Source organism: Diuraphis noxia, unplaced genomic scaffold, assembly GCF_037042655.1.
Source record: "Diuraphis noxia isolate RWA-SAM2 unplaced genomic scaffold, SU_Dnox_SAM2 contig0003, whole genome shotgun sequence".
NCBI lineage: Eukaryota > Metazoa > Arthropoda > Insecta > Hemiptera > Aphididae > Diuraphis > Diuraphis noxia.
In genome coordinates, this window is record NW_028301713.1 from 56,726,149 (window position 1) to 56,739,533 (window position 13,385).

Sequence of the window (13,385 nt, forward strand, 5' to 3'; positions counted from 1 at the left end):
TTTGATTTCAAATTAAAATTTATTATTAGACTAATTAGAATCATCACTACTGGAATAATTGCCAATTAGTGATAATGAATTACAAGATTCTTTTATTTTGTTGGTACTTGAAACATTATTAACTTTAACTAAGTTCAAGAGGTTGAGTTTGGAAACCTTTTTTTTCCCACTAGACTGTGCTGTTGAAGTAATTACATTTGATATCTTAATTTTAGTTATATTATCTTCAGATTCTACTATCTCTTCATCTTCATTTTCATTAAGCTTACGCTTAATTCCCATCAATTTTTTTACTGTATTTTCATCTTCTTCTTCTTGCATCCGTTTAATTTGCTCCTTTAATTCTGCAGGGTTGTACTTTAATAGCATTGAATCATAATCCACATTACCTTGACGTCTATTTAAATCTCTTAGCTCTTCAAGGGATTCCATCAATTCAATTTCTTGTTTAGATTGTTGAGTACGATTCTCCAATAATTTCATAGGATTTGTAGCTTCTTCTTCCTTTTCAGCATCTACTTCTCTTTTTTCCTGTTCTTGGGCAAGTTTTAGAGCCATAAAATTTCGGGTAGCTCCTTCCTCTATTTCGTAATCTGTGTTACGTGGGTCAGTTTTAAAAGATATTTCTTGTAAACACCTAGTGCATTTGATGTAAAACCGATAAATACGTATACCCAAATAATCTTCATTTTCAGCATCTTCTTTTCGGGCATTAAATTTTTTCCCTTTATAAATGTATTCACCACATGTCTTACATCTCATGTTGAATGGTGCCATAAGACGTACAGTATACTGTCTATTTTTTGGAAGTTTCATGCGTGGAATTTTTGATGGATCAAAATCTGGGGGGTAATATTTATTTAATACTTTTCTTTCAGACATATTAAGTATTCACTATCTGTAACATAAAAACATTTTATATAATATTTACAATTATCATACAAATTTTAAAATTTAAATGTAAAATAAAAAAAATAAAAAGCTTTCCCACTAATATCTTTAAACGCTAAAACAACTACCTAGTTTTTAATTTTTATGCTTATATTTAAGTTTTTATTATCTTGTGTAGTGTTTTTCAAAACTTTGAAATTGAAACCAATAAATATTAAAATCATAGTTTTCTAAAAACAATTTCTACTCCATAATTTTAAACATAAAAACAAATTGTTCAAAAAAAGAAAATTTTAAATTGAGAGTGAGCAAGTAAAATGCATCAGTTATTTAGTTCCATAAGAAGCTACTTCAAACATATAAATTTTGATATAAAGATATTAATCGCTATTAAGTTTTTAATATTGTAAGTCACATTTTGGTATTTTCAACCACTATTGGTGCAATATAAATTAAAAACACAAAATATGGTTTTATTTTGTCATAGTATTGTAAATTATATATACATAAATTTATATTTGAGATCATATCACACTAACAAAAGCTACCTAATTGAAAAGTAGTCAATTAATAATTTATTTTAGATGGTCATTTTATAAACATGAATAGTTTCATAATTAATTAAATTAGTTATATATTTTTTTAATTTTTTTTTTTGGTGAATGGTTTGATTAATAAGTTATTAATCATTCAAAAAAATAAAAATAAACAAATTATAATGAGCTACAGGTGTGACATTATATTATGTTTAATAAAACATATATTAATTGCGGTAGTTTTGACCATAGCACAACTGCACAACGAATCGTGGGTCTAAATCTAAACCAAAATGTTAGTTAATACTTACAAGATAATAAAATAATTGGTGAATTATTAAAATTAAGCGGACTACAAAATAAATAAACAGAATTGCAAAATCTTTAGAGTAAAAACAAAATAGTGATGAAGTAAGATAAATATGCTGCTTATTTTATATTGTTTTTATCGGTTTTAAGTGACCCCGGGCACCCCACTACCCCAGGCTAAATCCATTGAATCCATAACATTATCCGCGTCCACATATTTTGTTACCAACTTAAATTGTAGATATCTTTGAGTTATCAACACGATTCACAAATTTAATATTATTATTATTAAAAATCCATTATTATTCTTATTATATACATCATACTTATTTTTATTATATTAAGCATTTTTACTTTTATCATTAAAGTTCATATAATCGTGTGTAGTGACCAGTGAGTTCCATGAATTAAGGTATACTCAACTGACAACTATCCATTTATCTTAATTCATGGGGATTTCAGACATTACAGTGTTATAATAATTAAATTTCAAAACGGTCGTTTAAATAGCGAGCTTTACAACATTCTAATCTCAGTTGATGGTTACTATTATTAAAATATGAATGACGGTAAATAATTTTTGTGATTAGATATCGATTAAGTTCCTCCAACAGGAGGTTTTTTCATCGTGTCAACAATTTCTTATTTCTATATTTTTTCCTAACTCTAAGCACCAAGCAACTTGTACAAGCGCCAAGCTGTGAAATAAAAAAAAAAATGTTTATGGAACTATCATAGTGAAAGTGTAACCAATATGTATTTTAATGTTCTGGATTCTGAGCATTAGTTTTAGTATCGATTATCTAAAAACATAAATCTTTCATATTATTAGTATTTCAATGGTATTATCTTTTAATTTGCGTGATTTATGTTGTTTGAAAAATACTCAAAAAAGTACCATGATTTATAAATAATTATATATATATTTTTCCTTTTATAGAAGAAGTAATTTGGCGTAAGCTGCTCATTGATGGTGATGGAATTGGTGATGATAGGCGTTTAAATGTTTTGCTTAAAACATATTTGAAATGGTGTAATACTAAATATACAGATCCTGTTGAAAGGTACACTTAAGTAATTTACAAACTCATTTTGATCCAATAGGTATCTATCTATTATTTATATATTGTGAAATCAGTATTAAAGCTAGGCTTGAATATTACTTTAATCAAAATTAGATAAATGTGTGTAAGTTATTAATTAAATAACATTAATTGTGTTTTTAGTCAAAAGGCTATGGAAAAAATGTTGGTTCATCTCAATTTATGTGAGCATGCAATGAAGAAATCTCAAGCTGTTTCACGTATGAATGTAGAAGAAATGCTAATGTATGACAATATGTCTAGTGAAATTGATCATAATATAACAAATACAAAAACTGAGATAGATCACGCAAAAGAAGAATTAAAAAAAGCCAAAACCATAAGGCGAAATCGAATGGAGTATGACGTTCTAGCCAAGCTCATTATTCAGCATCCTCCTAGAACCGATACTGCTAAACGCCTTGTTGATTTAAAAGATGAACTTCAAACATTACAAGTATTGTCATAATAAAATTTATTACAAAGTTAATATTATACTAATGTTGAAATAATTTGGTTTCAGATGACAAAAAATGAAATTAATCAAAAACTAGATAAAAGACGAAAACAACTGCACGTACTCATGTCTGCGTTAAACGACTTAACAGATAGCTTAGATGATAATGGTTCAATGAGTGAGGATATGTCATACGAGACATTTGATGATGAAGATCTTGATATATTAACAAGAAAAGACGATGTGGAGGAGCCAATGTCTGATTAATCATTAAAAATTGAATTTTGAATTACCTTATAAAAATTTGTATATTATTATCAATACAATTTTTAACTTAAATTTAATACACTAAAAAGCAATTCATTTTAAACAATAATTTTGTGATTTATTTTATATTTTCATTAATTTTACATTATAAACAGATTACTGACATAGAAAATTTATTTATTCTTTTAACAATAAAAACATTAAATTAAGAACCCAAAATTTCCAAACTCATTTCATTGCGCAAAAAATTTATAGTTTCATGAATGACAGCTTGTTTTATTGATTGACTTGTGCTTAATAAAACCATAAATTTAACTACATCACTCATGTCAATTGATGTAACTACATTTTGTATGGTATCAAACATTTTTTTTTGTTTTTCATAGTCCATTTCATGTATGACTTGTAGAAGAGACTTAAAATCTTTAGTCATTGAACAAGCAGCTACTGTACCCATTACTCCACCTAAAATGACAAACATTTACTAATTATTTAAAAAAAAAGACAAAATTTGCCCACAATTAAACAAAATTGTAAATGGCAATCATCAGCAGCTTCAATTAAGTAATTTATAATAATATATATTTTTCTACATAATTTTATTTCAAAATATTTGTCACATGCCTTTTTATCTGACATTAATTTAAGAATTATGTTTAAGTTCATTAGTGAAATTGTTAAAAAAAAGAATATATTTTTTAACTATACACTAATATTGTTGAAAACGTTACAACAAGCAAATTAAATATGATTTAAAAATGAATGTAACTTTACTTCTTAATAAAAAAAAGGATTTTTTAATTATACAAATTTGTTAAACATATATTATGAAATATGACAAATACCAATAGATTGTATAAAGTTTAATGTTTTTTAGTTTTGTATACAAAATTTAAATAAATTATAATTTTTAATACTTCTACTATACCAGCAATTAAACCACTCTTTCCACCAAGTAATCCGCCAACAAGAGCTGCAATCCCTGTTATAAGACCACCTTTAACAGATTCTTTAACACTTATTTTTATATTTTCTTCCTGGAAAATTTCACCCACTACTTCTAGTGATTTTAAAACACTTTGAGGTGCTATAGATGACATTTTACTTGAGTAATTATTAATTTAAGCTAACAGAGAAAATTTTAAATTATAGACACAAAGATTTATAATTTATATGAATCTGAATCTGAAGAATTTTAAATGACAAATACACAACAATCATTAAAAAATAAAATTTACTAAAAAATAATCGAGAATTCGAGAAACTACCATCAGGCTTTCAGTTTATCAGCCTATGCATTAAAAATACGTAATATTTTCATTCTGGCTTCAGCAAAACAAGAATATTGATAAGCATCAGTGTCGCAAGATGAAAAATGATAAAAAAAATGAACATTTTACTATGGTAAACATTATATAGTTTTATTCTGTGAATTTAATTATACTCAATTAAACTATTGCAGCAGACATCAGCAACGACATTAGCATAATACCGTAAGCACTAAAGCAGACCTTAAAATTAGGAGGCTCCTGCAGCCGCGGGCATCCCCAGAATGCCTCCACCTGCCCTCCATGGAATTTTAAATTTGTTTTCCAAAACATTATCTGTAATGTGTCAATAAGTTTAGGAAAATATAGATTACTTTTAAAATTTATAAAAAAAATTAATTTATTTTTTAAATTTATCTTGCCCTTCACTAGAAACATATCCGGAGACACCCATAGGAGCCATGGAACACCCCTAACATAATAATAAGTATTAAAATATAGTATTATAGATACTTCCTAAATTAGTATTTTAATATTTATAATGATAGGTAAGTAAATTAAGCGCCTATAACCCCTAAAAAAAAAAAACCCAATTGCGTTTAATATTACATTAATTAAAACAAATTACCATAAACACATAAAATTTTCACTGAATGTTGAAATCAAATTTTCTATACTTGATAAAAATTTCAAAAAATTTCAAATCGTTTTAAGTTATTTATAAACATTTGACATTTTCAAATTTTATTCGTTTCGTAAAAAAGCTTCAAATTTTAATACAAGGTGCCTAATATACTGTCACAATGGCAATGAAAAAAAAATTAAAAATACATAGCCACAATATTTTTAATAAGTATTGAAAGTTCGAATTTTGACAAAATACAAAAAAATTACGAAATATCGCAATTTATGCTTTTAAATCTTAGATTTGAATATTCAATATGAGATTCTTCATTATAGTTTGTTTTATCAAATAAAAAATGTCTACCGGAAAGTGAAATTAAATTTTTATGAGCATTTGAATAAATTACAACATGGATATTCACTTAATTTCTCTTGTACCAATATTTTTATTTTGTTATTAAAAACCGAATTATTGTTAAGCTTAAAATTTAGACCAAATATGTTTGTTTCATCAATTCCTATACTTGATAAAATTTTCAAAATATTTCTAAGATAATTATAGACATTTGAAATATTTCGTTTTTTTTTTTTTTTTATTCTATAAATGTCAATAAAATTATATTCATAGGTCAAAAAAATTTAAAATTTAATACAAGGTTCCTCACAGGTTGATATAATAACGAGCGTCTGGAGACAGCACCCTCGGAGCAGTTTCCCTTATCACAATACCATTATCACATAACCAACCAAGATACCGGTTACAATGTTTAATACCATTCCTTTGGTTAATACTTTATCAGTATAATTGATATTAAATTTAAATTATTATTTATTACCATAAGGGCATATTAACGTTTTAGCGACTTTAACAAAATACCAATACATATTGATATTATATAATTATTTTGTCATTTTGTCATGATTATTAGTTACTACAAATTACAATACTTATTTCAATTTTGTATAATAATTCAACATTGTTTTACTAAACACTAAACTCACATTAATAAATATGGTAAGTCATTAAAAAAATATAAAAAATAATTATTCTTCACTGAAGTCTAAAATTAAAATTGTTTAAATTATTAAATTAGTAATCTTATTTTGTATAAGAGTGGTCAAAATCAGTATGAACGTAGAGGGTTTTGTTTTTTCCTTTCAAATCATCTATTATTTGATTTTTGATTGTTAGTGTAGGTTTATTTAATCTCTGTTCTTCTGGTGCTTTTATCCTTTGTTTTTTGGTTGAATAAAACCGCAACTGTTTTTTTTGCGTTTTTATTAACAGGTTCTGGATTTTCTACATTTTTTATTAAATTATTTTCTCCTTCATATAATATACTTAAACCGGTATCAATAGAAGCATTGATTTTTATTAGCTGTTGTGGACTTAATATGCCTGCTTGTGACACAAACATGTAATAGAATACTTGAAGTTTGTTACCAATGGATACCTTGGATACCGAAGTCAGTTGTTGAGTGATTGGAATTTTCATACATACTTCATCAGTTATCATGGGATTACATACATCTGCAGTTGTTGAAATTACAACTTCATCGTCAACCATATTCATTTTTACAGCATGCTTGCACATATTATTCTTAATTGTGTAATCATAACAGGTACAAGAAAACAAATGAACACACACTTTACATGCAACACACATAATTTTACATGCACATGGTTCACGTCTCTTAACAAGATAATTTTGATCTAAAGTTTCAGATGTTACAGACCAAGTGATTTCTGATATTTGTTGAATTCCAGAAGAATTAATATGAGCAGCAGAACGATGACGACTATTAATAGCATTTACGTAGTGATTAACTTTTCCTCCATTGCACAGTTTTATTAGTCTTTCGAAGTTTTTATCACACAATGATTTTAGTAAATGCCAGAGTAACACATCAAGGCGTTGATTTTTTTTCCCCTTTAAGTATACATGTTTTAAAGTTTTATGGAAAGCTTCTAAAACCATATTTGTATTAAGCATTATTTGATGCCGATAGCAAGCTGCCCATAACTTTTTCCTATGTAAATATGTTCGCTCAAAGTATGTTTTAAAATTATGCAATGTTGGCTCCTCTTCTAATTTATTAAGAAAAGAAGTTAAAAGTTCTTCAAACAGATTTTCATTTGGTTCTTCAAGTAATACACGAAGAGTTTTATAAATATAAGCTTTTATATTTTGAGAACCAGCGATTTTTTTTAAGTTCTTGCGCCAGTTATTGTCAACATGCCACTTACACAACAAATGATATTGAGGAGTAGGCGACATTGTGTTAACCTATGCATTCCAAAATGCTGGCGCATCATCACTCATAAATACATTTGGAGTAAGGCAACCAATTACCTCCCTAATTTTTGAAAAAAATACTTTCATATGTACTTCGTCAATTTTTGTGCTTATACAAAATGCAGCTGGGTATCCTTCTCCAAATTCATCAATTACTACAATTGTAGTTAAATTAAAATTGTATTGATTGGTGCCATGTGTAGAATCTAAATTTCCATTACTAAATTTATGCAAAACAGCTTTTTGAGCTTCAGTAAGGATTATTAACATAAAATCGTTTAAGTCTAATGGATGATATTCTGTTCCTTGGGTTTTATAAAAAATAATTGGATTTGAAGAACTTTCGGCAAATTTTTTTACTTGAAGATCCACTCTCAGAGCATCAATATCGTGTAATTTATACTTGTGAAGTTATCCAAACTTAGTGGAAATGTTGTAAACATCTTTCCTAGTTATGATGTTTTTTTTTTCAATTGTATTATCAAAGTTGTCACGGATTTGATCAATAATGACATTAGAAGGCACTCCATTTTTAATTTTATCTGGTAATGTATAAGAAAAGTTATGAGTAAATAGTAGATATTACATTAAAATGTAAATAAAATGTTACAGTTACCAGCAATTGTTTCCTGAACAGAAGAAGGAATTGGAAGAAATTTTATATCATTCTGATGTCCATGATGAGTCTTACAATAAGTTACAACAACGCTATTATCCGTGACAACTGCTCGAATAAAAGAAGGACAGGATTGATCTTATAGTCCAATTAGAAAAATAAAGCATTTAATGTCTAAAGTTATCTATATAATCTGATCTATTATTAAGGATATAGATTGAACTATTTTTACCCCTCGTTATAATAACACATACCTATTTTGCACGATCCAGTAATTTTTAAGGCACGTTTCCCCATACTTTTACTATGAAATACTCCTGAACGATGACAATAGTACTTTCTTGTAGCTACAGTTTTAGTTTTATTAAATTTTATCCCTCTGTGTTGAACAAACTTAGTAGATGAGCATATTTCTTCCCTCTCTTTCCAATCATTAAATTCTACAATTAATTAACAAAAAATTTTTATATAATGTTATTACTTCATCATAAATATAATGTACATCATATATTTTACCTTGTAATGAAGCAAAATTATGAGAAGTTATTTCTAACTGAGGATTATTTTTCAATTAAATAAATCACTTTAAATACTTGAGATTTTCACCAAATGTTTATGTATGTGTTCTCTATATACAGTTTAATTTTCAAAAATTTTTGACTTTTTTTGAGTTATTTATAGACCCCTGAAATTTACACTTTTTTTTTGAAGTGTCGGTAAAAAAATGTTGGACGACCAAAAAAACTTGAAAATTTAATACAAGGTTCCTTATGAGTTTTTCTTATTGTAGCTAAAAAAAATTAAAAATCGTAAGTCACAATTTTTTTTAATAAGCTTTTATAGTTAAAAATTTTACAAAAAAGTAATTTTGAAGTTGAAAAATCATAAAATTTTTTGCGTTTATAACTAAGGATTAAAAATACAACACTAAGTTCTCCATAAGTTTTCCTTCAAGTAGCTATAGAGAAAACTCGAAGTATCATTATAGAAAAAATTTTAAGTGCGTTTGAATTTTAAATTTTTACGAAATAGCGTAACGATAACGATTTATCCTGAAACGTTTTTAAATATTTGTTATTATTCAAAAAGTATAAGTCCTAGATACTTGAAAGTTTTACCAGTTATTAGGATTGGTATTTTCTTTACATGATTAAATTTTCAAAATATTTTGACTTTTTTTGAGATATTTATAGACGACTGAAATTTTCAATTTGTCTGAAAATATTTTTTTGAAGTGTCGATAAAATTTTTTTGGCCCTATCAAAATACTTGAAAATATAATACAAAGTTCTTCATAAGTTATTCTTAAAGTGATTAAAAAATTATAAGAATAGATAAGCACAATTTTTTTTTATAAGCGTTTATAGTTCAAATTTTTACGAAATCTGTCGAAAATGTGAAAATTTGCAAGTAATTTTGAAGCTGAAAAATCATAAAATTTTTTGTGTTTATAACTAAAGATTAAGAATACATCACTAAGTTTTCCATAAGTTTTACTTCAACTAGCTATAGAGAAAACTCGAAGCGTCATTATAGGAAAAATTTTAATTGCGTTTGAATTTTAAATTTTTACGAAATAGCGTAACGATAACGATTTATCCTGAAACGATTTTAAATATTTGTTATTATTCAAAAAGTATGAGTCCTAGATACTTGAAAATTTTACCAGTTATTAAGATTGGCATTTTCTTTACATGATTTAATTTTCAAAATATTTTGACTTTTTTTGAGATATTTATAGACAACTGAAATTTTCAATATTTCTGAAAATTTTTTTGGAAGGGTCGATAAAATTTTTTTGGCCCTATCAAAATACTTGAAAATTGAATACAAAGTTCCTCATAAGTTATTCTTATAGTAATCAAAAAATTATAAAAATACATAGGCATAATTTTTTTTAATAAGCGTTTATATTTCAAAATTTTACGAAATCTGTCGAAAACGCGAAAATTTGCAAGTAATTTTGAAGTTGAAAAATCATAAAATTTTTTGCGTTTATAACTAAGGATTAAAAATGCAACACTAAGTTTTGCATAAGTTTTCCTTCAAGTAGCTATAGAGAAAACTCGAAGCATCATTATAGGAAAATTTTTAAGTGCGTTTTAATTTTAAATTTTTACGAAATAGCGTAACGATAGCGATTTATCCTGAATCAAGTCAAACGAATTTAAATATTAATTCAATTAAAGTTCCTCATAAGTTATTCTTATAGTAATTAAAAAATTATAAGAATACATAGGCATAGTTTTTTTTTAATAGCATTTGAATTTCAAATATTGACAAAAATTCGTCAAAACCATGAATATTTGCAAATTAATTTGTAGTTCAAAATTCATAAAATTGTTTGTATTTATATCTAAGCTTAAAAAAAAATTCAACACTTGTCTTAGTTTTTTTTTTTGTGTCTGTGTACAGCATAACTAGTCGAAATAATGCTTCGATTTCAAACTTTGGAGGTGGTTTCCGATGTAAAATTGAAAATCCTTGGTGCATTATAGAGGTCAGGAGTAAACATTTTCCAACAGTTTTCAAAAAAATCGAAAAAAAAAAATGACAGAAAACGGGAATTTTTACGCAAAACCCGTTTTTGACCAAATCGATATTTTTATATGGTATATTGTTATTCAAAAACTAATCACTGTAAATAATTTAAATTTTCACCAAATGTTAATGTTAGTGATATCTATATACAGTTTAATTTTCAAACATTTTCGACTTTTTTGAGTTATTTATAGGCCACTGACATTTTCGATTTTTTTTGAGAATTTTTTTTTGAAGTGTCGGTAAAAAAATGTTGGACGACCAAAAAAACTTGAAAATTTAATACAAGGTTCCTTATGAGTTGTTCTTATTGTAGGTAAAAAAAAATTAAAAATTGTAAGTCACAATTTTTTTTAATAAGCGTTTACAGTTCAAAATTTTACGAAATCTGTCGAAAACGCGAAAATTTGCAAGTAATTTTGAAGTTGAAAAATCATAAAATTTTTTGCGTTTATAACTAAGGATTAAAAATACAACACTAAGTTTTCGATAAGTTTTCCTTCAAGTAGCTATAGAGAAAACTCGAAGCATCATTATTGGAAAAATTTTAATTGCGTTTTAATTTTAAATTTTTACGAAATAGTGTAACGATAACGATTTATCCTGAAACGATTTTAAATATTTGTTATTATTCAAAAAGTATGAGTCCTAGATACTTGAAAATTTTACCAGTTATTAAGATTGGCATTTTCTTTACATGATTTAATTTTCAAAATATTTTGACTTTTTTTGAGATATTTATAGACAACTGAAATTTTCAATATTTCTGAAAAATTTTTTGGAAGGGTCGATAAATTTTTTTTGTCCCTATCAAAATACTTGAAAATTGAATACAAAGTTCCTCATAAGTTATTCTTATAGTAATCAAAAAATTATAAAAATACATAGGCACAATTTTTTTTATTAGCATTTGAAGTTCAAATATTGACTTAATACGTAAAAATTACGGCAATGTTCAAATTATCTTAGATAGAAATTCATAAAAGTTTTTCTTTTTAATTCTAAGATTTGAAAATTTAATACAAGGCTCCTTACAAGTTTTTCAATCTTTATCACATAAAAAATGTCCACCGGAAATTCAAATTTCATTTTTATTAGCATTTGAATATCAAATATTGACAAAAATTCGTCAAAACCATGAATATTTGCAAATTATTTTGTAGTTCAAAATTCATAATATTGTTTGTATTTATATCTAAGGTTATAAAATTTAAAACCAAGTTTTTCATAAGTTTTGCTTCAAATAGCTATAGAGAAAATTTGAAGAGTCATTATAGGAAAAATGTTTTGAGCGTTTGAGTTTTAAATTTTTATGAAATCGCGTAATGATAACGATTGATCCTCAAACCAGGTATTCGTATATCTATGATAATATAAGGTATTATCACAGAACAATGGTATTATGAATTATGATAACTACATGATAATTACACTAATTGATTAACTATGCCTTATGCAAAATGCGACTTAATTGAAAAATAAAATATTTATTTTAAAATAGAATATATTATGACAATATTAAAATATAATATATCCTAGACTGACAAATCATCTCCGTTCAGAATCGTTTTTCGTATACAATGATACATATCATTGCATTCAAATTTAATCCCATCCATTACAGTAACCTAATGTACAGCAGAGCGACATCCACGACTTACCCGCTTTTTATCTATTAATGTTGAATATTATGCTGCGTATTATACCTTTAATTCGTATGTAGTAACTAAAACATATTTTAACTCAATAAACATCAGTATTCAATATGTATTCGGTACCATATCATTATGAATTCACTCTTACGGTATTCATTGGAAACAATAATCATAATTTATTGATTTTTGGACTAATGACTGTTGAATTGACCATATAGACCTATAAAAATCACTGTTTATTTTTAACCAACAGTAATTATCAATTCAGTATTAACATACTCAAAAAATTGATTTACTTTTTTTTTTACATTGCAAAACGATGACTGGGGGTGGCACTGAAGTTAGTGATAAATAAATTATAATTTATAAATAAATTGATTTACTTATAGATCTTCAGATCTTGAAGTTTATATTATGTGAAATTGTGAAGGCGAGTGCCGAACAGCACACTACTACACTATACTCCGTACCAAATAAGGCGCACCGGGCGGCCACAGGCAAAACCGGTTTTGTTACGTAAATTTAGTGCGCACTGCGCTTATTTGGTACAAGGTATAGACATTTTATCTATTCTGTGGTATAGATGTGGCATCACAGACATCACACATCACACTATAGTCCACTATATGTATACTGTATAGTGATACTGTGATAGGTACAGCAGTAAACGCTAGACTCTATAAAAAAATAGTATTTATTGCTATACTTCTGTGGTTCTGTCTATCTGTCTTCTGTCTTATTCTGTTGTAATATATAGATAAAAACCTTGATAAAAATATTAAATATTTGTATAACTAATTGGATGTCTATACTCTATAATAGTGCATAAATAGAGAGTGTAG

The 13,385-nt window shown here is 26.2% G+C and overlaps 3 protein-coding genes and 1 pseudogene across 4 annotated transcripts; 1 reads left to right on the top strand and 3 right to left on the bottom strand.

The window, feature by feature from the left end:
- LOC107165972 (splicing factor YJU2-like) lies at positions 1-1,905 on the bottom strand. The gene is made up of 2 exons (XM_015514436.2): positions 1,739-1,905; positions 1-898 (listed from the first exon to the last, which is right to left on the bottom strand). Exon 2 carries the CDS (start codon positions 880-882, stop codon positions 31-33), a length of 852 nt encoding a protein of 283 aa, XP_015369922.1. The 5' UTR covers positions 883-898; positions 1,739-1,905; the 3' UTR covers positions 1-30.
- A 105-nt stretch (positions 1,906-2,010) lies between these two features.
- Positions 2,011-3,714, top strand: thoc7 (THO complex subunit 7). Its single transcript, XM_015514435.2, has 4 exons — positions 2,011-2,305; positions 2,677-2,800; positions 2,963-3,275; positions 3,342-3,714. Exons 1-4 carry the CDS (start codon positions 2,296-2,298, stop codon positions 3,540-3,542), a joined length of 648 nt encoding a protein of 215 aa, XP_015369921.2. The 5' UTR covers positions 2,011-2,295; the 3' UTR covers positions 3,543-3,714.
- LOC107165973 (uncharacterized) lies at positions 3,639-4,847 on the bottom strand. The gene is made up of 2 exons (XM_015514437.2): positions 4,471-4,847; positions 3,639-4,007 (listed from the first exon to the last, which is right to left on the bottom strand). Exons 1-2 carry the CDS (start codon positions 4,640-4,642, stop codon positions 3,748-3,750), a joined length of 432 nt encoding a protein of 143 aa, XP_015369923.1. The 5' UTR covers positions 4,643-4,847; the 3' UTR covers positions 3,639-3,747.
- Positions 4,848-5,905: 1,058 nt separating this feature from the next.
- On the bottom strand, positions 5,906-13,123 carry LOC149057577 (uncharacterized; annotated as a pseudogene). Its single transcript, XR_016191246.1, has 4 exons — positions 12,840-13,123; positions 12,550-12,763; positions 8,864-9,137; positions 5,906-8,787 (listed from the first exon to the last, which is right to left on the bottom strand). The product of XR_016191246.1 is annotated as an uncharacterized LOC149057577 (transcript).
- Between the last annotated feature and the right edge of the window lie 262 nt (positions 13,124-13,385).